General features: G+C 45.9%; 2 protein-coding genes and 1 long non-coding RNA gene across 16 annotated transcripts; all 3 read right to left on the reverse strand.

Moving 5' to 3' along the window:
* Positions 1-2,100: 2,100 nt before the first annotated feature.
* On the reverse strand, positions 2,101-4,046 carry LOC123089340 (serpin-Z2A). Its single transcript, XM_044511045.1, has 2 exons — positions 3,281-4,046; positions 2,101-3,178 (listed from the first exon to the last, which is right to left on the reverse strand). Exons 1-2 carry the CDS (start codon positions 3,770-3,772, stop codon positions 2,369-2,371), a joined length of 1,302 nt encoding a protein of 433 aa, XP_044366980.1. The 5' UTR covers positions 3,773-4,046; the 3' UTR covers positions 2,101-2,368.
* A 1,427-nt stretch (positions 4,047-5,473) lies between these two features.
* Positions 5,474-8,178, reverse strand: LOC123093486 (uncharacterized). Of its 4 annotated transcripts, XR_006445361.1 has the most exons (6): positions 8,022-8,178; positions 7,863-7,949; positions 6,442-7,776; positions 6,302-6,357; positions 6,139-6,229; positions 5,474-5,688 (listed from the first exon to the last, which is right to left on the reverse strand). It is a non-coding gene; the product is annotated as an uncharacterized lncRNA (long non-coding RNA). The 4 variants fall into 4 exon arrangements; XR_006445360.1 differs by having other exon boundaries at positions 6,302-7,776; XR_006445362.1 differs by having other exon boundaries at positions 6,302-7,776; positions 7,863-7,942; positions 8,022-8,172.
* Positions 8,179-9,529: 1,351 nt separating this feature from the next.
* LOC123093487 (serine/threonine-protein phosphatase PP-X isozyme 2) lies at positions 9,530-12,581 on the reverse strand. 11 transcript variants are annotated; one of them, XM_044515462.1, is made up of 7 exons: positions 12,104-12,578; positions 11,486-11,535; positions 10,895-10,998; positions 10,697-10,758; positions 10,527-10,612; positions 10,338-10,413; positions 9,530-9,930 (listed from the first exon to the last, which is right to left on the reverse strand). In XM_044515462.1, exons 4-7 carry the CDS (start codon positions 10,715-10,717, stop codon positions 9,853-9,855), a joined length of 261 nt encoding a protein of 86 aa, XP_044371397.1. In that variant the 5' UTR covers positions 10,718-10,758; positions 10,895-10,998; positions 11,486-11,535; positions 12,104-12,578; the 3' UTR covers positions 9,530-9,852. The 11 variants fall into 11 exon arrangements, 7 of the variants coding, with proteins under 7 accessions (XP_044371397.1, XP_044371398.1, XP_044371395.1 ...); XM_044515463.1 differs by having other exon boundaries at positions 11,458-11,538; XR_006445364.1 differs by having other exon boundaries at positions 10,697-11,412; positions 12,104-12,580.
* Between the last annotated feature and the right edge of the window lie 12,022 nt (positions 12,582-24,603).

The raw sequence follows: 24,603 nt of genomic DNA on the forward strand, positions 1-24,603 counted from the left end.
TTTACCTTAAGGGTGTTTAGGTCCTACTTGATACTGATGATCATGTGCTAAAAACAATTATGTAGGGTTGGGTTCGATGACTATGGGGATGATGATCGTATGACTTATTATTAATAACAAGTAGAAGTTTTATGATGATGCATGATTAGTAGGACTTGTTATTATATATGATGATGTATGATGCGAGCATGCATGAGTTATTATATCAGCGAGTGAAATGAACATAGCAGCAGCGTTGGTAAACCAAGGACGAAGATATAAGAGAGGACACTTATCTCTATTAGCTAGCTAATAACAACCTAAAAATAACCCCCAAAACCCCTAAAGCAGTCACTTTTTAAAAAAAACATCGACTTTTGGTCCCGGTTGGTGCCACCAACCGGGACCAAAGGCCCCCCATGCCTGGGCTCGACGCACCAGCCACGTGGAGGCACATCTGTCCCGGTTCGTGTTTGAACCGGGACTAAAGGGGGGAGGTATTAGTAACGACCCATTAGTCCCGGTTCATGAACCGGGACTAAAGGCCCTTACGAACCGGGACAAATTCCCCCATTTCTACTAGTGGTTGTTCTTACTTGAACAGGCCTCCCACTTATGATTACCCCCTTTTGCAAGCATCCGCAACTACAAAAGAAGAATTAAGATAAATCTAACGATAGCATGAAACACACGAATCCAAATCAGCCCCTTACGGAATAGCGCATAAACTAGGGTTTAAACTTTTGTCACTCTAGCAAGCCATCATCTAATAACTACTCCATAATGCCTTCCCCTAGGCCCAAAGATAGTGAAGTGCCATGTATTCAACGTTCACATGACACCACTAAAGGAAGCAACAACATACGTATCATCAAAATATCGAACGAATACCAAATTCACATGATTACTTATGACAAGACTTCTCCCATATCCTCAAGAACAAATGTAACTACTCACAAATCATATTCATGCTCAAGATCAGAGGGGTATTGAATAGCATCAAGGATCTAAACATACAATCTTCCACCAAATAAACCAACTAGCATCAACTAAAAGATGTAATTAACACTACTAGCAACCCACATGTACCAATCTGAGGTTTTGAGACAAAGATTAAATACAAGATATGAACTAGGGTTTGAGATGAGATGGTGCTGGCGAAAATGTTGATGAAGATTGGCCCTCCCACGATGAGAAGATTGTTGGTGATGATGATGGCTTTGATTTCCCCCTCCCGGAGGGAAGTTTCCTGCCGAGAAGTCTTCATATGCACGTGGCCATGGGGTCCAGCTTTTGGGAGCCGCAGTCATCGCCATTGAATCCTTGAATCAATCTGAATAACCTGACACCAAATCTCGTCGTTTCGTACGTATGACGAAAAACCCTAACCTCACCGCTCCGCGGAGCTGGTAGGAATATATGCCGGAGCTCCATCCAATCCGTCCCGACGAACGAATTTGAGGAGGATCGGAGTCCGGAAGCGAATAAGTGCTACCATTCGTCTGAGCGCTGCCTTGCGAGAACCAAAATCCTACCTATCTAAGTCGACACACAAGGAATACCCTCCCCGCCACCGTCCGTCGGAGCGGCAGGCAGAGGGGAGGCGAATCCACGGACTCGTCGGCTGAGATAGAGGGGAAGAAGGCTCTCCCTAGTCGTCCTGCGATAGGGGAAAGGTTTAACAATATCTAAGGTCTTTGATTTTATAAAATGAAAATTTCTCAATCATTTGAGAAATAGAAAGTATGTCTATAATAAAGTTGCACAAATTTGTTTTGTGCAATGCAGCTAAAAACTAGAAAAATCCTATATACTTAGTTGATCGCCACTACTTCAATCTATTTTAATATGCACACATGCCACCTCATCAACTTCACTACTTTTATTTCTCTTAATCTGCATGCATGAAAATGTTGCCTATGAATTGTTTCACCCCTAAAAAAAGATAATTCTGTCAACATGCACACATCCCATTTTATAAACACCACTACTTTTACTTCTCTCAAAATGCGTGAGAAATACTACTTAATAATTATTTTATAACCACATAACGATCCAATACAACAAATCATGTGTACTTTTTATCTTTAGTCTCATATTTAAATTCAAGACAAGCAAACCTAATTAAAATAATATATTGCAACCAATTCCCGTATGTTCTCACTGCAACACATAGGGGTATCATCTAGTTCCAATGAAAGCAGAGTCGTATGAACCTTTGTTTTTTGTGCAATGCAACTAAAACATAGCAAAAGTTTCCCGGTCATCGGAAGTGAATGTAACCATTTAACATGAATATATAGAATTATGTAGCGAACATAATAAAGCAGATGTAATGAGAAGCCCATATATATAAGAATTCAATCATGAATGCAGTTTCCTTCCTCCATCAGTTGGTCGTGGGGTCAAGGACGTGCCCCGCGAACAGGGTAGCACCAGACACCTCCTCGATGACGAAGAAGCCAAACGGATGGTCAGCCACGAAGTCCACATGCGGCGCATCACTAGTTTTCGAAGAACATAATATCACAGTCGCAACGGTGGCAGCAACGGCCTCGGTGCCTTCCTCGTTCACCTCGATGATGGCCCTGTGGATTATTTTCTCCAGCGCCAACTTCCCTGTGCCGTCTTCCGCCATGTCGGACAAGTCGGCCTTCCCCGGCTCGAAGGCCTCGTTGAGGCCCATGTCCTGGAGAATGCCCTCCATTGTCATGCCGAAGTTGACCTTGAATTTAGGCAGCCGGAAATCGCTGACCATGACGTCGCCACACGGCAGGTGCTTGCGCACAAAGTCGGGGTTGCTGGCGATCTTGTCGGTGAGCTCCCACAGCCCGTCGCGTGTGTCGGGGAGGAAGACACACATCGAGTAGATCGGCGGCGGCTGCGGCTGGCCCTGCGAGGAGTGACCTTGCACGTAGCGGAGCTGGAGCACCTTGAAGCCGTCGTGGCAGGCGATGTAGTGCCAGCCCAAGCCGCGCACGAAGGGCGCGTCCACGGCGATGCCGTCTAGGCAGTGGAACTTGTCGTCCTTGGTGAGCTCCTTGTCGAACGGCTTCTCCCACATGCCCTTGAAGTAGATGGCGTTAGCGAGCACCAGGACGGTGAGGCTGGACAGCGCGTCGGGGCTGAGGATGGAGGGGATGAGGTCGTTCGTCGCAGCCGCCACCCATGCGTTGATCTGCTCCCTTGCCTCCTCCGGCTGCACGTACCACGATCGACATACATAATGACAATCGTATACTAGATTACTAGTGCATGCCATGCCACAGATCGATCGCGGTCACGGCCGATGTACACTAACCTTTTGGCGGAAGTTGACGGCGCGGGCGACGGCCTTGTACGACTCGGCGGCGGTGGCGCGGTAGGCGGGGCGGAGGGGCATCGTCACGTCGTGCCACACGCTGCAGGCCAAGCTGACGCGCGGGCCGCCCGTCCGGGACCCGTCGGCGAGGGCATGCTCTCCCAGCGCGCGGACGTGGCCGGCGAGGAAGTCCAGGGATGGCGCGCCAAGGACGCGGAGCAGCTCGTCGAGGGTGCCCTCGCGAGCGCCGGCGGCCACCAGCGCCAGCGCCGCGTAGACGGACAGCGGCGACGTGACCAGGTTGCCGCTCCTGCCGGCGTCGTCGTCGGTGAGGCGCTTGTTCAGGCCGAGAGCGAACGCCTTCAGGCCGTCGCTGGCGGCCGGGGCGAACGCCTGCAGGCCGTCGCTGGCGGCAAGGGCGTGATCGGGCTTGGCTTCCGCCTCCGTGCAGAGCCATAGGCAGCGGAGGACGAGCTCCTTGACAGATTGCATCTTGTCTTGCGTTGACGCGCACTAGCTGCGGCCTGGCGATTTCTTTGCTTATGGCCCGAAGAAAACTACAATGTGGGTTGCCCGTCTCCTCTGTTCGTGTGTGGTTGCCGAGAAATTGGTCCACGCATAGACAACAGCAGCATTACAAGAAGAAAAAATTGCAGCTGAGAAGTTGCAGAAGGTGAAGGAGTGCTGGCGCACGACGGGTATGGAAGACCTGCAGCTGGAGCTCGCTGGTTGTGCCAACGCCTAGATGCCTGTGGGGTGCAGCTGAGGGCATGTGGAATGCGAGGAACAATATTAACGCCATCGCTGCTTCAACGCTTATAAAATTGCTTCGCCATGTATCTCCACTAGCTAGAAAATGCGGCTTGCCATATTTTTGTTCAATCTATTTATACAACCACCGAAGCATTTCAAGTAGGCGAGTGATTTGCGCCGGCGCGCCGGCCCAAAGTTTGGGCCGGTCGCGCCCTGGCCGCAGGATGCCAATACTCCTAGCCGTTTGATCTAGCAAAAAAAGAAAAAAAACGATTCGCCCCAGATCTTCTTCCTCCTCACGCATCTTACCCTCCTGCAGCTCCCTGCATCTAGCCGTCCCGCGCTGCCCCTCCGGTGGTTGTCCTCGTCGCCGGTCCCCACCCTCGCCGACCATCCTCGTCGTCGGTCCCCATCCTCGCCGGCCGCCCTCGTCGCCGGTCCCTACCCTCGCTGGTCGTCCTCGTCGTTGCCTCGACCCATGCAACAGCTCCACCTGCGGTTGCAGCTCTCAGCGGCGACGGTTGTAGCTCTGGTTGTAGCTCCGCCACCGACCCTCGCCGTTGATGCTCGCTGAACGGAATTGCGTCGGCGACGCCCACCAGTCAATCAACGCCTTTGAATGGATGTAGCAAAAACTTCGCCGGTTGTAGCAAAACACGACTATGGTTGCAACAAATCATCATCGTCTCCGTCGCGAGGTCACAGCTCCGCCTTGTTGGATGCAGCAAAAAACTTCGCCGGTAGTAGCAAAAACCGATTACGGCTGCAGCAAATCGTCGTCGCTGCCGTCGCGAGGTTCGGCTCCGCCTTGATGGATGTAGCAAAAATTTCGCCAGTAGTAGCAAAAAGCAACTATGGTTGAAACTTTAATATCTACTGTTGAAACATTTTTATCAATAGTTGCAATTCTTTTCCACTTGCGTGGTGCCGGTCGCAGCTCCGGCCATCGCTCGTCGCACCGCTTGGCTTGCAGGTTGCAGCATCCGATTCTGGCCCCCATCACGCGCGGCCATGGCGACAGGCGCGGGGCGCGAGGGCGCTGCCATGGCGACGAGGTTGCAGCGAAAACGGCATGGGATTGGGTTTCTGTGCTGGTTTGCAGCGGCGGCAAGGGGAGTGCACGGCTGCACAGGAGGCTGTTGGTGCTCGCCGGGGAAAGAGGATAGGAGGTGGTCAGTTGAGATGGAAGGAAGAAGATAAGACAAAGAAGAAGAAAACACAGGAGGCGTGCGATAGACACACCATCTATGTAGGTTGATCGAGCGCACGCAACGCGACAGGCCGAATCGTTCGGCCGGCGCGCCGTTCTGAAACGTTTCCCTTTCAAGTATTAAAAATCGCAAACACAAAAAAGTTCATGTAGAGTGATAATCCTTCAGGAGTAAGTCGTAAATAGATAATATAACGCCACGAAAAAACATGCAAGACAAATGCTCAAACTAAGCATCCAATCCACTCATTTCAAAGCTTAAATAAAAGACTGCATAAATAGTCCATAGTTGTACAGATTCAGTGCGAATAAATCCTCGTCTAATCCATCATTTGCTGAATAAACAAAATAAAGATGACATGGGAGTGACATCACAGAGAGGCATAATCGATACTTGAGGCATAGACAGAGGGCAAAACTCCAACGTCATCCCCGTCTATGTATCCTGGATGTTGGGGATGATAAAGCAGTTAGATGTCAAGATTCATAGGCATATCCACGGGCAATATTGACGCATGCAACACCAGATAAATAAAGTTATCTTGAGCACATTGTTTATATGTATTGAACAATACACAAGAAAATAACACTGAGCTAGCATGATACATTTTGATGTTTATAATGAAAGAAAACACATAATCATAGGATGTATTGAAGAAATCGAGCATATACATCATTCAAGTCTCGGGCAGGACATAAGTTGGCATCACAAAGAGGGTGGCAATGACAGACAAGGCATGTATACATCAACAACGCAACACAGGGATTTACACTCAGCATGCTATAAGGACCAATACAAAATAATTAAAGGACGACAATTGTATGCAAGACGAGCAAGGTCCGAGGAGTGAATCTAAGGGTACTACATATGAAATGATTTTAGAAATTGTCTTACATGCGACCCGTGCATTCAGTCTTTAAAGACTAATGTCCTGCGGGCAGTAGGCTGAGACTTTGTTTTCTTGCTGGGCCCGTGATCCCGTTCACTGGGAAAACAACAAACATGAGTAACGCATATAGCTGCACTAGTCTGAAGAGCGAGAGGGAGGGCATGTTACTTGTCTGATGCTTCTTCGTATGGTGGGAGCGAGCCGGCGGTGTCATTGAGGCCATCCTTGATGTAAATGGTCAGTTGTATGTAAGACAACATTTGGTATTGCCGGAATGGAAACGAAAAGCAGAACAACAACATGATTACCTCTGATTCGTTGACACATTTCAGGTGCTGGAGTGCTATCATCGTCACTCTCTGAATGAGGCCTTTTCTTTGTCGCGGTGAAAGAGGCGAGCTATTTCTGAAAGGATTCTGCACGCTCAAATAGCACTGATGACCAGAACTGCTTAGCTCTGAGCTCTCTCTGGCATTTCTTGAGGTTCGTCGAGTTGGAATCATTTATTGTAATTATGCCCTGACCAACGACGCAGCCAGAACCACCGCAGAGCGAGCAAGCTCTCGATAAGTAGACATACTTCTATAATTGTAATCCAACAGAACAAACCCATACACCCCTTGCAGAAAACAAATTGCCTGGAAAGCAGCGCTTTCATAAATGGACAAGCCCACACTGGCCTGGGACCAGAAGAACCTCCTGACTGTCAATGCATCACTCCCAAGAACATCAACCTCAATCTCGACTCCACCGAGCAAATCACCATCTTCCATAACCTCTCGCGGGTATGAGTGGAATGGCAAACGACATCGAGAGACGACGACATCCAACAGATGCACATACGAACAATTCACAGCAAACATCCAGCCATAAATAAGACCCATCAAAAATTAAACCCACTCCTCACAAGAAAGAGAAAAAAAAGCCAGGAACAAACGTTAGATCATTCAGTTCAAAAGAACAACACAAAGCATCTAGATAGGAAATAAAAAGCATATACGAGAAGCAAATCACCCAAACTAAAAGCCCCAGGACCATAAATCAGCACACCGGGAACCAAAATGCATAATTCACCTTTTAATACTTGACAATCGTTCATCCTACCTAGTCTGTAAGTATACATGAATTCAAATATCAACCGGCGTGCTCACCACACCCCGGAACACGACACATAAGCTAGAATACCAGCCATGTTGCTGAGACATATATCCAGGACAAACCTCAAGAAGCAGATCCTACAAAGTAAAAATAGCATCCAGTCAAAGCAAACCCCTACACCTAAGCACGAACCACTTTATCTAAACACACGACAAGCTCATATCCATAACCAAAAGTAGCCTGAACCACGTATATACGGATCCTCCTGACCCAAGGCTTTAACAAAGGCATCACAACCATCAAACAACAGGACTGCCGTACTAAACACTCCTATGCAACAACCATTACAACCAATTACAACCAACAAGACGAGCATAGAGGCAAACATATGGCAAAAAAAGAATCCAGCAAAGTATCTGTCCAAGGACCGTCAACAGACACCCCAGCAAGAAACACCCGCACCAGATCCAATCCCTTGGAAGCTGAAGACCAGGACGACACGACAACGACCGAGGGCCAAATCTCAGCAAACTCTAACCCCAATCCTGCGCAACGGACGGAAACAAATCCAAGCAATCAATAGGAGATTACAAAAATCGAGAGTAGATCAGAGCCAAGCGTGAGAAATCACCTCATCCATCGCAGTCAACTGGGCAAAGAACGGAGAGGCATCATCCACAACAAAAATCCAACCCTAGCCGTCAGTCGAACCTAGAAACTACACCACCACATCAGAGGACAGGCACACACATATCAACCAAGAGACGACAAGCGGGGACACGGACCAGACCTGAGGATCGACGACGGGAGAAGCGGCGAGACGACGGCGCCTGGATGTAAGAGAGGAAGAGGAGAACGGCAAAATAGAGAGAGAGAGAGTGTGTGCTACGGTTCTAGCCCAACCAACCGGACCCTCGCCTTTACCCCAAGAGACAGCCACACACAAAGCGCCATGCAAGGGAGAACACGCGAAATACCAACAATGCCCTCTGCGGGCACCGAAGATTGCAGGCGGTAGCACGCCATCTCGCACGGAAGAAGCAGCAACGGGCGCAGCCCACCCACTCGGTCACTGACTGTCGTGGCCCATAGCGCCCAGGTCTTGCATGTCATCGTGCACGAGGGTAGCTGACCGGGGGAGGAATAGCAGTCACTTTCATTGATTGTCACATCAGTGAAGATCCAATGGCCAGGATCAATCCATCAAAATATCGGACGACCAGGATCTGTTTGGACACCTAATCCGACGGCTCAGAGGCCACATGCCCTAAGATGGCTCCATATGAGACTCCAATGTAACAATGGTATGTCCATCTCCACTCTACTATTAAACAAGCGAGTTATGACCGTAGATCTATGACTTACATTGCTCCAATGACGTTGTACCAGTTTAAACACCAATCAAATTCTAAAAGAAAAAACATCAGATCAATCAATCAGATCACCGTAATTAGCATTTCAAAAATAAACATTGTATCAATCAATCAAAGCACCGTAATTAGCAATCTAAAGAACATCGTAACTCAAAATGTTTCCAAACAAATCGACATGATCCATAGACTACAACATGTAAGTGAACCGTGCCACCGTCGGTGTCTCACCCCCACCATCACGATATTGATATTCACCGGTAGCAAGACTGATTAAGTAAATCTGGAGAAGCAAAACATAGAATAATAAAAAATCAAAAAAATAAATTTTGGATCATGCGTTGCATGTACACAATTACTAGTAAAAAAAGCTTCTGAATATTTTTTCTCCTTTTTGGTTATTATATTTTGTTTCTTCCCATTTCTGCTGTTTTTTTTCTTTTTAGTTCTGTGAACAATTTTTATATATAACAAATTTATAATTTTTTTACAAATACATGAGCATTTTGTTACAAATGTGTGAAAACTTCTGAGTTACATGAATTCTAGTGGCTGGGGCGCGCCTCTTGAGGCGTGCATTTGCGCACTAATCTAGCTGTTTTAGTTGTTGACGTTTGTGTGCAGTCCACGTGAGCGCCAATTGCTAAAAAAATACATTTAATAAAACTGCAGCAGTAGAGTCTTCAGTCATAAAGCATAGCAAGCAGAGCAAGCTGGCAGAACATGTACATGGAATGGAAATGCTGGTCAACTCATGCGACAGAACATGTACATGGAATGGAAATGCTGGTCAACTCATGCGACGATTGTTGAAAAAGTGTTTACTCATAAAGCAGAGCAAGCTAATAGGTACTCTCTCCGTCCCAAAATAAGTGTCCCAAGCTTAGTACAACTTTGTACTAAAACTAGTATAAAGTTGAGACACTTATTTTTGGACCGAGGGAGTATATATTAACAGAGAGGTGACAATCTTACAAGATGGATGACTGATACGGCCAACCTTTCCTCCAGTCAACACAAGAACTGGTTAATACAGACTGAAATCAGCAACCATGAGCATCACAACAATGCAGACGCCTAAAAATTAATCTACCAATAAATCTGATTTATTTGCTCTAAAACAGGAAGACTGGATAATGAAAAGAGCAAACTAATCCATCGTGAATCTTCCTGAAGGCCTTGCGCAGACAGTATGGCACATAGATCACAACTGCCTTCCTGTTCCCAACGACATCCATCTGGATTATCTACTTACATTGCAGTGTAGACGTACATGTACTTGAGGTCACCCTTGAGCTCCTGATTACTTTTCTCCAAGTGAAATAAAGCCTACAGATATTAAGCAGCACAAGCATGTCAAATTTTGACAAAGCCAAACGAAAGAGTAGTTCAAGATACAGAAACAAAACACATGAATGGTTGTCCTTGAAAAAATGTTTCTTTGACATGCATAAAACCGACAATTTTTTTATGCTAAAATTTCTTTTGCAAACGAAAGGGTGATCCAATAGCACATCATGGACTTAATGCCCAACCATCTTCAACATCCTCTGGATCAGACCAAAGGTCACACATGGCACCATCATGAGGCACTTTCTGCTTGGGATCTACTCCCTCTGTAAAGAACTATAACACTGGAGAAAGTATGATTCTGATTTGTTGGGGGCACATGATAATAAAATAATAGAAATCGAATCTATGAACTATACAAAATATAACACCAGCGAATGATTTACCTGATTCACTGCCGTAATAGCAGGGGAAAGGCCTCCGTGGACATTGAAGATTTTGTTCTCAGTAAGTGCAGACAAACTGAATATAACAAATACATCAGCTCTTGTAGATTATGGTTTTAATTCAAAGAAACACAGTAGCAGCCTCATAGCATTACATCATGCAATATAAAAGCAACATAGAAATATTACCTTAAATAGTCGAATATTTCTGTGCAACATCTCCAGACATTCACCGAGCCGTATTCATGAAGACACTCATCATAGAAGTCATAAACCTGCAGCAATGCATGAGTTCAAAGAATAAATGACAACTATCATAACATCACTAAAAATTACCCAACTTGAAAATGGTCCCTCACTTGTGTAATCTGCCTGCTCATGATTTCCTCGTATTAAAGTTACACGATCTGGGTACTTAACTCTGGAGACAATTTGATCACAAAGGTTAGGCCATGAGATTAACTGGCAAGAATGTAACTTTAGGGAGAACAACTTAAAGTGTTTAACTACTGAAGTTGGATTAGGAAATTCAAATGTGATGAATTGGATTATTTTGCCTTCTATCTTCGGGATACGGGTATGAACAATCTTCAGCGCACATAAACAACCGAAACAGCAGATTGGTCCTTCCCCTGTTCTTGAGCAGCTGCATGTCTTTACCCTGTACAATTTGCTCATAAGTGCAGCAGCAACTGTATCTTGGTTTCATTTTAGTTGGTTAAATCCTAAAATTGATGGCGAACCGACAGTTGAAGAATCTCACGATGACAAATTATTTTACGGTCAGTAATTAATCACTGCTTTAAACGGAGATCTCAACTTCAGCTCTTTCAGTGATGAATTCTTGGCAAAAAGGCAATGACTTCCTAAAGGAAAAAAGTATCACAAATGAAGAGACCAAAAAACTGGTATGACCTGAATCTCTGATTACAGATGTAGCATACATGTGACAATGCACCACCAATATATTTCTATCCACACTTGCAATGTGTCCATGTGTGATCTTATATTTTTTGTGCCCAATACAGCAGGTCTGAATCCAAGCGACACCAAACAATGTCCATAGCATCAAGACCTAAATAAAATAAATGGGGTTGGGTGTTGGAGACAAAGCAGCTACCTGAACTCCCAAGAAATCTGCTACTTACCAACGCTCTAACAGAAATGTGAGGCATCAATCAAAACCAAAGATAGGTACCTGCTAAACAAATTAGGTAGTGCATAAAGAATAGTCAATCAGGTGAAAACGAAGCTAAAATCCAAGAAACAAATACCCAGCAAGGAGCCAAAATAGCCCACAAAATCTGAAGATGCATTAGAGGCAAGAAGAAGAAACCAAAAAAATAATAGGACCTGTGAGCACGGGTAATCTATCATCCTTAAATATTGGAGAAGAACTCCAAATTTTAACCAGAGGCACTTTATCATCCTAAATAACTTGCCACATCCATGGAAAATAGATAGCAAATTTATCTAAAGTAGAAAAGAAACCTCACTTTAAGTATATGGCATTAATACAAACATGTGACGGGCAAATCATACGTAGTGCTATCTCCAGCCTGCTTAATTCATCTTAGTAACAGAGATGCCATCCTAGAATAAAGAAATAACAAAACCACTAACTAATAACATGTCTAACAATCAAGAAATAGGGAGCAGGGAAAGGGGAATTACTGAAATATGGGGATGAGCGATCACAGAAAATAACCCAATGGATAATAAAACAAAATAAACATCAAGAATATGGGAGGAAGTGGCCGCTCTACCAGGGCATGACACGGAGGAGGAGGCAGATGTTCATCATAACGCGCAGCTCCCCAGCAGCGCTACAACACCGCGAACAGCTTTCTCTCGGTGGCTTGGCCAGATCGTGGAACAAGTGGAGGTGACGAGGGCGACGGGGGCGGTTCCGGCTGCCGTCGTCTGCGAGTACGTGGAGGGGTCGTGGAGGAAGAGGAGGCGACGCACGGAGGACCGGCATGCGGCGGCGCCGCCGATGGCGAGGGAGCGGGTGTGTGGAGGCGTCGGATTGGAAAGAGGATGAGGCGGAATCCAGGACGTCATCTCCTTTACCTACAGGTGGTCGTTGATGAAAGGACCGGAAGGGAAGAGGCAAGGGCAGCGTGTGGCCAGATTCATGGAGGAAGGAGATGGGGGAGGACGAGCGGAGGAAGGCCAGATTCATGGAGGAAGGCAGGTTGGCTTCGTGGGGAAGGCAAGGAAACGATTTTTACCCAGGGAAGGCGTTACCGCGGGACGCATTTTCTGCTCCTTTCATTTTTTTTTTACTTCGACACAGTAAAGACGGGAGTGCATGCGCGAGCAGGCGACGTGGCACGCGCGAGCGAGCGCCCTTACCGCGACTGTTAACGGGTTTAATTTATTTTCAATACACAAAATTTTTCTTAAAAAGGTTCGTTATGTCTTGAAAAAGTGTTATTCGCGTATTGAAACATTGTTAAGCGATATGAATAACTTGTCCTTTATGTTTTACAAGAAATGCCAACATAATTGTGTGTAGAAAATTTATTCATTGTGCTTTAAAAAGACTCCTCAAGTATTAAAAAAATGTTCATCACATTGCCGTGTGTTAAGAAAGTGTTCAGCATATTATTACACTTTTGTTCTGTACTCTTATTTCTGTTGGGCTTTTTTTTCACTTTGTTCTGTGAACACTTATTTTTTATATAAAAATTTCAAATATTTTTACAAACATGAACATTTTGTTATAAATGTGTGAACACCTTTTGAATTACATGAATATTTATTTTTCGATACACAATTTTTTCTTAAAAAGGTTCAGTTTGTATTAAAAAATCTTCGCATATTGAAACATTATTAAGAGCATATTGATATTTTTTCCTTCATGTTTAAAAAAAAGTTCCAGCATAATTGCCTATCAAATATTATTTATGAAGTTTTGAAAAAGACTCCACAAGTATTAAAAAATGTTATCACATACAAGAAAATGTTCGTCGCATGTTATGAAAATGTTCATCATATTATTTCAAAGAGATTTATGTGACTGGTAAATAAATGTTTATCAAATCCTGCCAGTGAATTTTTAGCTAAATAAGTTTTAAGATTTTATTTGGTAATCAATTATTTTCTAAGAAAATAAAATTAAGCATGAAACTAAAAATAAAATAAATAATAAACCATGAGAAAAAAAACAGACACAAAATGAGAGAATCGAATGGAAAACTAGACCGGAGAACCAACGAAAAGACTACGGTTTTGCTATTTTTCAGTCAAGTGTTTTACAATTGGCGTTCATTCAAATATGTGTCCGTTCATCCTTGCGTCGAGATGTGCGCAGGGAGTTGACGTTTTGGGTCTCCTTTCTTTTCTTGTCGGGTGCGTGATTCATTTCGGTGCAGCCTGTTTACCGCTGCCCGTTGGGTGTGGTTTTCTCGGTGCATTTCCCTTCCCCATTTGTACTGTCCGAAACGATAGGGAGACAGAGAGCGAGCAAGAGGGAGAGCGCTTGAGCAGCGGAGAAGAGGAGGCGATTCTGTGGTGTTCATGTCGGTTGGTTTGTTCTGGGATAATGTTTCTGCTGCTTTAGCTTAGCTTGTCTCTCTCTTCCCCATGTGATTTCGCTTGTCTCTGCTGCTGTAGCTTCCAGATCTAGCTCTAGTTTTGCTTGGATTCATGGTATGTGTAGGTTCCTGGTGTGTTGTTGTAAAGTTTCTTTGCTCTTGTAGTTGTGGCGGTTGGTTCTCCTCCGTGGTATGTGAGATTTTGCTGGTTCCCCCACCGCTTTTTTTGTAGATATACGAATTCGTCTATTGTTTCTGGGTTTTGGTTCTGCTAGGTCTTCATGAGTTCATTCCCCTCGGCTGTAGGCGCTGGTATGGTGTCTCGTTTTTGAAAATTTGTCGAGATGTAGGTCATCAGAGGGTTTATGGTTAGGTATTTGTGATTTCCGCTGATAGGGTAGCCTCTGTATTGCTTCGAACTGGCTGTTTCATGTAATTTTCTTCTCCAACCCCCCTAAATTTCGTTGTAGATGTTTGCATTTTGGGTGTTTTATTGGTGTTTTATGATTTAGGTGATTGTTTCTCTGTGTTGGGGTTTTTTCAGTGCCTACTCCTGTATAAGATTTTTGCAGAGTAACCTGTGTTATGTGTGGTTGTAAATGATTCCCAAGTTTTTAAAGTGTATTTTCCTGAATAATTTCACTATATTTCTCTATGTACTAGCAATGTAATTCCTGGATAATTCTATGTAATTCCATGTGTAGTAGCACTATAATTACCTCTGATTTTTAGTGTTAGATTACTGTAATTGCAGTGTAATATGCCCCTGATTTACATTGTAATATGACCCAATTTACTATGTAAATATCACATGCTTTTTCACTTTTTTTGTGCCCCAATTTTGCATTATATTTCCCCAGATTTAACAATGTAATATCCTCCGTTTTGGCACTGTAATTCATGTGCTTCTTCAATGTTTTAGGCCAGTTTACACTGTAAGAGCATCTCCAGACGCGCCCCCAACAGGCCCCACCCCCAGGCCATTTTTTAGCACCGACGCTAAAAAAACAGCCCAGTGGCGCCCCCAGAAGACCAATTTTTGCTGGTTCAGCCCGGAAATGGCACCAACACACCCAGGTCGAACCCGGCGCGTTGGGGGCGCGTGGGGGCGCCGGGGGAGCTTTTTTGGCGCGAAAGCCCAATGGGGCGGCCGAGTCAGCGACACGGTGCATCATCGTCCTCCCTCGTCGCCTCGTGTTCCCCGCCGGGAATCAATGCCAAGGCTGTCGCCGGTCAGCCTTTCGCTGATTCCCCATGGGCGGCGCAGTAGCGACTCGCCGTCTCCTCCTGCCACGCGTACACACACACTTGTCGGCCCCCGGCAGCTATAAAAAGACACTCTCTTCGCCCCGGTTGATGACCCACAAGTGTATGGGGTCAATTGTAGCCCTTTTTGGTAAGTAAGAGTGTCGAACCCAACGAGGAGCAGAAGGAAATTACAAGTGATTTTCAGCAAGGTAATATCTGCAAGTGCTAAAATTGTAAGTAGCGGAGTAGTTTGGTAGCAAGGTAATTTGTAACGAGCAAGTAACAATAGTAGTAAAAAAAGTGCAGCAAGGTAGGCCAATCCTTTTGAGGCAAAGGACAGGCCAAAACGGTTTCTTATGATAAGCAAAGTGTTCTTGAGGGTACACGGGAATTCATCTAGTCACTTTCATCATGTTGGCTTAATTCATGTTCGGTACTTTGATAATTTGATATGTGGATGGACCGGTGCTTAGGTGTTGTTCTTACATGAACAAACATCCTACTTATGATTAAACCTCTCGCAAGCATCCGCAACTATGAGAAAAGTATTAAGAATAAATTCTAACCATAGCATTAAACTTTTGGATCCAATCGGTCCCTTATGGAATAGCGCATAAACTGGGGTTTAAGCTTCTGCCACTCTCGCAACCCACCATCTAATAACTACTCCACAATGCATTCCCTTAGGCCCAAATATGGTGAAGTGTCATGTAGTCGACGTTCACATGACACTGATACGTCTCCAACATATATATAATTTTTGATTGTTCTATGCTATTAAATTACCCATTTTGCATGTTTATGGGCTTTAATTTTCACTTTTATATCATTTTTGGAACTAACCTACTAACCGAAGGCCCAGCCTGAATTGCTGTTTTTTTGTGTGCATATTTTAGTGCTTCGAAGAAAACGAACATCAAACGGAGTCCAAATGGAATGAAACCTTCGGGAGCGATCTTTTTGGAAGAAATGCAATCCAGGGGACTTGGAGTGGATGTCAAGCAACAAGCGAGGCGGCCACGAGGGTGCCCGGCGCGCCCCCTGGGGGTGGGCGCGCCCCCCACCCTTGTGGGCCCCTCGAACGTCAGCTGACCTACTTCTTCCTCCTATATATATCCACGTACCCCGAAAACATCCAGGAGCACCACCAATTTTTTTTCCATCGCTGCAATCTTATGTATCCGCGAGATCCCATCTTGGAGCCTTTGCCGGCGCTCCGCTGGAGGGGGAATTAACCACAGAGGGCCTCTACATCATCTCCAAGACCTCTCCGATGAGTTGTGAGTAGTTTACCACAGACCTTCGGGTCCATAGTTATTAGCTAGATGGCTTCTTATATCTCTTTGAATCTCAATACAAAGTTCTCCTCGATCTTCTTGGAGATCTATTCAATGTAACTCTTTCTGCGGTGTGTTTGTCGAGATCCAATGAATTGTGGGTTTATGATCAAGTTTATCTATGATAAATATTTGAATCTCCTCTAAATTCTTTTATGTGTGATTAAGTTATCTTTGCAAGTCTCTTCGAATTATCAGTTTGGTTTGGCCTACTAGATTGATCTTTCTTGCAATGGGAGAAGTGCTTAGCTTTGGGTTCAATCTTGCGGTGTACTTTCCCAGTGATAGCAGGGGCAACAAGGCACGTATTGTATTGTTGCCATCGAGGATAAAAAAGATGGGGTTTATATCATATTGCATGAGTTTATCCCTCTACATCATGTCATCTTTCTTAATGCGTTATTCTATTCTTCATGAACTTAATACTCTAGATGCAGGCAGGAGTCGGTCGATGTGTGGAGTAATAGTAGTAGACGCAGAATCGTTTCGATCTACTTGTCACGAACGTGATGCCTATACACATGATCATGCCTAGATAATCTCATAACTATGCGCTTTTCTATCAATTGCTCGACAGTAATTTGTTCACCCACCGTAATACTTATGCTATCTTGAGAGAAGCCACTAGTGAAACCTATGGCCCCTGGGTCTATCTTTTATCATATAAGTTTTCCATCTACTTTTATTTGCATCTTTTATTTTCCAATCTATATCATAAAAATACCAAAAATATTTATCTTATCTCACTTTCGCAAGTGGCCGTGAAGGGATTGACAACCCCTTTATTGCGTTGGTTGCAAGGTTCTTGTTTGTTTGTGTAGTTGCAAGGGACTTTTGAGGAGCCTCCTACTGGATTGATACCTTGGTTCTCAAAAACTGAGGGAAATACTTATGCTACTTTGCTGCATCACCCTTTCCTCTTCAAGGAAAACCAACGCAAGCTCAAGACATAGCAGACACCACTTAGAGAATGGCCACATACATACCATCAAAATATCGAACACATATCAACTTCACATGATTACTCGCAACATGATTTCTCCCGTGACCTCAAGAACAAAAGTAACTACTCACAAATGACAAACATGCTCAAGATCAGAGGGGTATTGAATAGCATAATGGATCTGAACATATAATCTTCCACCAAATAAACCATATAGTAATCAACTACAAGATGTAATCAACACTACTAGTCACCCACGGGCATCAATCTATAGTTTTGATACAAAGATTGAATGCAAGAGATGAACTAGGGTTTGAGAGGAGTTGGTGATGTGAAGATGTTGATGAAGATAACCCTCACCAAGATGGGAGAGTTGTTGTTGATGATGATGACGATGATTTCCCCCTCCGGGAGGGAAGTTCCCCCGGTGGAATCGCTCCGCCGGAGAGAAAAAGTGGTCCTGCTCAAGTTCTGCCTCGAGGCAGCGGCGGTTTGTCCCTAATGTCCTCTCCTTATTTTTTCTAGGTAAAAATGACTTATATACCAGTAGATGGGCACCGGAGGTGGGCTAAGGAGGGCAGCACCCACCAGGGCGCGCCTAGGCCTCCTAGCGTGCCCAGGTGGGTTGTGCTCACCTGGTGGCCCTCCTCTGGTACTTATTTGCTCCAATATTCCTTAAATATTCCATCAAAAATCCTCAGGGAGTTTCAGCTCATTTGGAGTTGTGCAGAATAGGTAGCTTGACGTAGCTTTTTCAGGTCCAGATTTTCAGCTGCCAGAATTCTCCCCCTTGGTACATACCTTGCATATTATGAGAGAAAAGGCATTAGAATTACTCCAAAAAGCATTATTATACAATAAAAAAACATAAATAACAGTTGGAAAACATGATGCAAAATGGACGTATCAACTACCCCAAGCTTAGACCTTGCTTTTGTTGGAAATATGCCCTAGAGGCAATAATAAAATGATTATTATTATATTTCCTTGTTCATGATAATTGTCTATTATTCATGCTATAATTGTGTTATCCGAAAATCGTAATACATGTGTGAATACATAGACCACAACATGTCCCTAGTGAGCCTCTAGTTGACTAGCTCGTTGATCAACAGATAGTCATGGTTTCCTGACTATGGACATTGGATGTCGTTGATAATAGGATCACATCATTAGGAGAATGATGTGATGGACAAGACCCAATCCTAAGCATAGCACAAGATCGTGTAGTTCGTTTGCTAGAGCTTTTCCAATGTCAAGTATCATTTCCTTAGACCGTGAGATCGGGTAACTCCCGGATGCCGTAGGAATGCTTTGGGTGTACCAAACGTCACAACGTAACTGGGTGACTATAAAGGTACACTACAGGTATCCCTGAAAGTGTCTGTTGGGTTGACACGGATCGAAACTGGGATTTGTCACTCCTTATGACAGAGAGGTATCTCTGGGCCCACTCGGTAATGCATCATCATAATGAGATCAATGTGACCAAGTGGTTGGTCACAGGATCATGCATTATGGTACGAGTAAAGTGACTTTCCGGTAACTAGATTGAACGAGGTATTGGGATACCGATGATCGAATCTCGGGCAAGTAACGTACCGATTGACAAAGGGAATTGTATACGGGATTACTAGAATCCTCGACATCGTGGTTCATTCGATGAGATCATCGTGGAACATGTGGGAGCCAATATGGGTATCCAGATCCCGCTGTTGGTTATTGGCCGGAGAGCTGTCTCGGTCATGTCTGCGTGATTCCCGAACCCGTAGGGTCTACACACTTAAGGTTCGGTGATGCTAGGGTTGTAGAGATATTAGTATGCGGTAACCCGGAAGTTGTTCGAAGTCTCGGATGAGATCCCGGACGTCACGAAGAGTTCTGAAATGATCCGGAGGTGTAGAATTCTATATAGGAAGTCCAGTTTCGGCCACCGGGAAAGTCTCCGGGGTCACCGGTATTGTACTGGGACCACCGGAAGGGTCCCGGGGGTCCATCGGGTGGGGCCACCTATCTCGGAGGGCCCCGTGGGCTGAAGAGGGAAGAGAACCAGCCCCTGGTGGGCTGGTGCACTCCCCCTTGGGCCTCCCCCTGCACCTAGGGTTGGAAACCCTAGGGGTGGGGGCGCCCCACTTGACTTGGGGGGCAAGTCCCCCCTAGGCCGCCGCCCCCCCCCCCTTGAGATGGGATCTCTAGGGGGCCGGCGCACCCCCTAGGCCCCTATATAAAGAGGGGGGAGGGAGGGCAGCCGGACCCTAGTCCCTGGCGCCTCTCTCTCCCCATGTACCACCTCTCCCTCTCGCTGAGCTTGGCGAAGCCCTGCCGAGATTGCCGCTACTTCCAGCACCACGCCGTCGTGCTGCTAGATCTCCATCAACTCTCCTTCCCCCTTGATGGATCAAGAAGGAGGAGACGTCTTCCTCCACCGTACGTGTGTTGAACACGGAGGTGCTGTTCGTTCAGCACTAGGATCTTCGGTGATTTGGATCACGACGAGTACGACTCCCTCAACCCCGTTCTCTTGAACGCTTCCGCTCACGATCTACAAGGGTATGTAGATGCACTCCTCTCTCTTGTTGCTAGATGACTCCATAGATTGATCTTGGTGAAGCGTAGAATTTTTTTATTTTCTGCAACGTTCCCCAACAGTGGCATCATGATCTAGGTCTATGCGTAGTTTCTATGCACGAGTAGAACACAAATTTCTTGTGGGCGTAGATGTTGTCAATTTTCTTGCCACTACTAGTCTTATCTTGTTTCGGTGGCATCGTGGGATGAAGCGTCCCGGACCGACCTTACACGTACGCTTACGTGAGACAGGTTCCACCGAATGACATGCACTAGTTGCATAAGGTGGCTAGTGGGTGTCTGTCTCTCCCACTTTAGTCGGATCGGATTCGATGAAAAGGGTCCTTATGAAGGGTAAATAGAAATTGGCATATCACGTTGTGGCTTTTACGTAGGTAAGAAACGTTCTTGCTAGAACCCTATTGCAGCCATGTAAAAACATGCAACAATAGAGGACATCTAACTTGTTTTTGCAGCATATGCCTTGTGATGTGATATGGCCAAAAAGTTGTGATGAATGATATATATATGTGATGTATGAGATCATGTTCTTGTAATAGGAATCACGACTTGCATGTCGATGAGTATGACAACCGGCAGGAGCCATAGGAGTTGTCTTAATTATTGTATGACCTGCGTGTCAATGAATAAACGCCATGTAATTATGTTACTTTATTGCTAAACCGTTAGCCATAGTAGTAGAAGTAATAGTTGGCGAACAACTTCATGGAGACACGATGATGGAGATCCTGATGATGGAGATCATGGTGTCATGCCGGTGATGAAGATGATCATGGCGCCCCGAAGATGGAGATCAAAGGAGCAATATGATATTGGCCATATCATGTCACTATTTGATTGCATGTGATGTTTATCATGTTTTTACATCTTATTTGCTTAGAACGACGGTAGTAAATAAGATGATCCCTCATAATAATTTCAAGAAAGTGTTCCCCCTAACTGTGTGCCGTTGCGAAAGTTCGTTGTTTCGAAGCACCACGTGATGATCGGGTATGATAGATTCCAACGTCCACATACAATGGGTGTAAGACAGATTTACACATGCAAAACACTTAGGTTAACTTGACGAGCCTAGCATGTACATACATGGCCTCAGAACACAAGAGGCCGAAAGGTCGAACATGAGTCATATGGAAGATACGATCAACATGGAGATGTTCACCGATGATGACTAGTCCGTCTCACGTGATGATCGGACACGGTCTAGTTGACTCGGATCATGTATCACTTAGATGACTAGAGGGATGTCTAATCTGAGTGGGAGTTCATTAAATAATTTGATTAGATGAACTTAATTATCATGAACTTAGTCTAAAAACCTTTGCGAAATGTCTTGTAGATCAAATGGCCAACGCTCATGTCAACCTCAACTTCAACGCGTTCCTAGAGAAAACCAAGCCGAAAGATGATGGCAGCAACTATACGGACTGGGTCCGGAACCTAAGGATCATCCTCATAGCTGCCAAGAAAGCATATGTCCTAGAAGCACCGCTAGGTGAAGCACCCATCCCAGAGAACCAAGACATTATGAACGCTTGGCAGTCACGTGCTGATGATTACTCCCTCGTTCAGTGCGGCATGCTTTACAGCTTAGATCCGGGGCTCCAAAAGAGTTTTGAGCAACACGGAGCATATGAGATGTTCGAAGAGCTGAAAATGGTTTTCCAAGCTCATGCCCGGGTCGAGAGATATGAAGTCTCCGACAAGTTCTACAGTTGCAAGATGGAGGAAAATAGTTCTGTCAGTGAGCACATACTCAAAATGTTTGGGTTGCACAACTGCTTGTCCCAGCTGGACATTAACCTCCCGGACGAGGCGGTCATTGACAGAATCCTTCAGTCGCTCCCACCTAGCTACAAGAGCTTTGTGATTGTCGGTGTCAAAACCGGCGGATCTCGGGTAGGGGGTCCCAAACTGTGCGTCTAGGCGGATGGTAACATGAGACAAGGGACACGATGTTTTTACCCAAGTTCAGGCCCTCTCGGTGGAGATAAAACCCTACTCCTGCTTGATTAATATTGATGATATGGGTAGTACAAGAGTTGATCTACCACGAGATCAGAGAGGCTAAACCCTAGAAGCTAGCCTATGGTATGATTGTTGTTCGTCCTATGGACTAAAACTCTCCGGTTTATATAGACACCGGAGAGGGCTAGGGTTACACAGAGTCGGTTACAATGGGAGGAGATCTTCATATCGTATCGCCAAGCTTGCCTTCCACGCCAAGGAAAGTCCCATCCGGACACGGGACAGAGTCTTCAATCTTGTATCTTCATAGTCTGGGAGTCCGGCCAAAGGTCATAGTCCGGCCATCCGGACACCCCCTAATCCAGGACTCCCTCAGTAGCCCCCGAACCAGGCATCAATGACGATAAGTCCGGCGCGCAAGTTTGTCTTCAGCATTGCAAGGCGGGTTCTTCTCCAAATTCCATGTACCTGTCGAATAGTGTCCGGCTTCTAGTGCGTGCTGCTCTCCTCGGCTTCTGTGCCCCATAATGACCATCTTCCACGTGTTAAACGAATGTGAAAAGCCAGTTTTTTTTTTCATTTACCCCCTAGTTGCGTTAATGAGCCGCCCATAAAAGAGACGGGGATTTAGATCCAATTCACACCACCTTTCCTCCGCGAGTATCCATCAGAGCGCTTTCGACAGAGATCCATTCCACCATGGCCGGTCGGAGCAGCTCCTCCTCTCGCCTCTCCAGCCCTCGGCCTGGAGATTGGGAGCAGTGTTCCGTCCCGCATAGCAAGCTAGTAGTGCTTCAGTCCAAGGGGCTCCTCCCCCCAGCATATATGGTCCCAGTTTGAGCCGGGATTGCCACCTATAGCGGCGGAGAGCAGGCGGAGAGCGTCCCCAATCCCTCTCAAGGAGAGCGGGTATGCCTAGTCCCTTATTTAATAAGAGGACTCGAATTTCCAATTCATCCGTTTCTTCGAGGGTTGCTGGAGTTCTACGGCCTCCAGCTACACAACCTCACGCCTGCCTCCATTCTGCATATTGCGGGCTTCGTGGCCCTCTACGAGCTGTTTTTGGGCATCGAGGCCCATTTCGCGCTGTGGAAGAGGTTGTTCTGCCTTGTGCCCCGCTCTTAGGAGGGGTCAATTTATCAAGTGGGCGGAGCCGAACTATGGCACATCGCCGGGACCGGATATCTATCCGGTACCCCAAAGAAGGCGTCCGAGGACTAGCCTTCGGAATGGTTTTATATGGACGATGTCCCCCTGTCGGACCCTGTTCGGATCGGCCTTCCTGAGTTTAATAATGCTCCGTTGAAGAAACGCCTGAGCTGGCGCCCACGAAACCCTCAGAGGGGAACTGATAGGGACGTCCTTTACCTGATGAGCTGGATAAGATTGTTGGCTCATTCCGGATTGACCATAATCGATGTCATGGCCACATGCATTACGTGGGGGGTGCAGTCGCTTCAGTACAGAGGCCACCCCATGTAGGATTTCAACGGGGAGGACGACGCCACCTGGTGCGGTCGCAAGGGGCCGGATTCGGCTGCCACTCTAACGAAGATCTTATCCGCTTTGTACAAGGGAGAAGAAGAGGAATTCCTCCGGGTCAACCCACGGGGCGGATTCTCCTTGTTCAGTCCTCCAAGATGGGTGAGCGAACATTTTCACTTGCCTACCTGCTTTCGAAATTCCCATAATTGAGTACTTAGTCTAGCAATGTTAATGCAGGAGCTGCACGAGACTGTGAAGGAGATAAACAGCCCTCCTCCACAACCCGAGGACCCGGAACGGTCCCTCGATCCGGACTCCCAAGAGGACCCGGACTTATGTGTGGAGTTAATTGATGGGGTGTTTCATCAATTGAGTAGGGACAACACCTTAGTGGCCATTACGGTCGACTATCCCGGACTACTTCCAGCCTCAAAGGTAACCGAGACCGAAGTCCCAGTACTTTCAAGGAGATCCATCCATGCTTTATCTTGAATGCCGTGAACTAATAGTGTTTCGTTTCGCAGGGGAAATCCTCGAGGCGGAAGGCCGAGCCCGCGGTGGGCAGCCAACAAGGGCTGTTGAAGCCAGGCGGGCCAAAAAGAAGTGCAGACCAGATCGAGATTCCGGCGCAACGGTACGGCGTGCGAATTTAACGCCTAGGGTTTATGCCCTCAAGTCATACTAACGCTCATGCTCTTCTTAGAAAGAAGAGAGCCCGCCGGACTATATCCACCGGCCAGGGTTCAAGGCCGGGTCTGGAAGCGGAGGCGGACACGGGGCGCGCCTCGGGCGTTCCTCCGACAGAGGACGCAGACAGGCTATCTGCCACCAATTCAGAGGTGGACAGTGCCATGAACCACAGGCGTCGCCGGACTGTTCTTCGTGACGCATGTTTTTCCCCAGAGGCATTGGACGCCTTTAATACAGGAGATGCGTACCTCTGTGCCGCTCAAAATGGTCTAGCCAGAGCCACAGAGCAGTATGTAAAAGACATACAGGTGAGTAAAATTGAAGGTTATATATGTCAGTAGCCCCCGAGACTTGAAACAGTTAAGATAACTGTTTTCAGGATCATATGCTATGCAGGGTCTTACAAAGAAGAACACACAACTGTCCCAGGAGCTTGAAGAGTGCAAGGCCCAACTCGAGGCCGC

Source organism: Triticum aestivum, chromosome 4B (genome assembly GCF_018294505.1).
Source record: "Triticum aestivum cultivar Chinese Spring chromosome 4B, IWGSC CS RefSeq v2.1, whole genome shotgun sequence".
In the NCBI taxonomy this organism is placed as follows: domain Eukaryota; kingdom Viridiplantae; phylum Streptophyta; class Magnoliopsida; order Poales; family Poaceae; genus Triticum; species Triticum aestivum.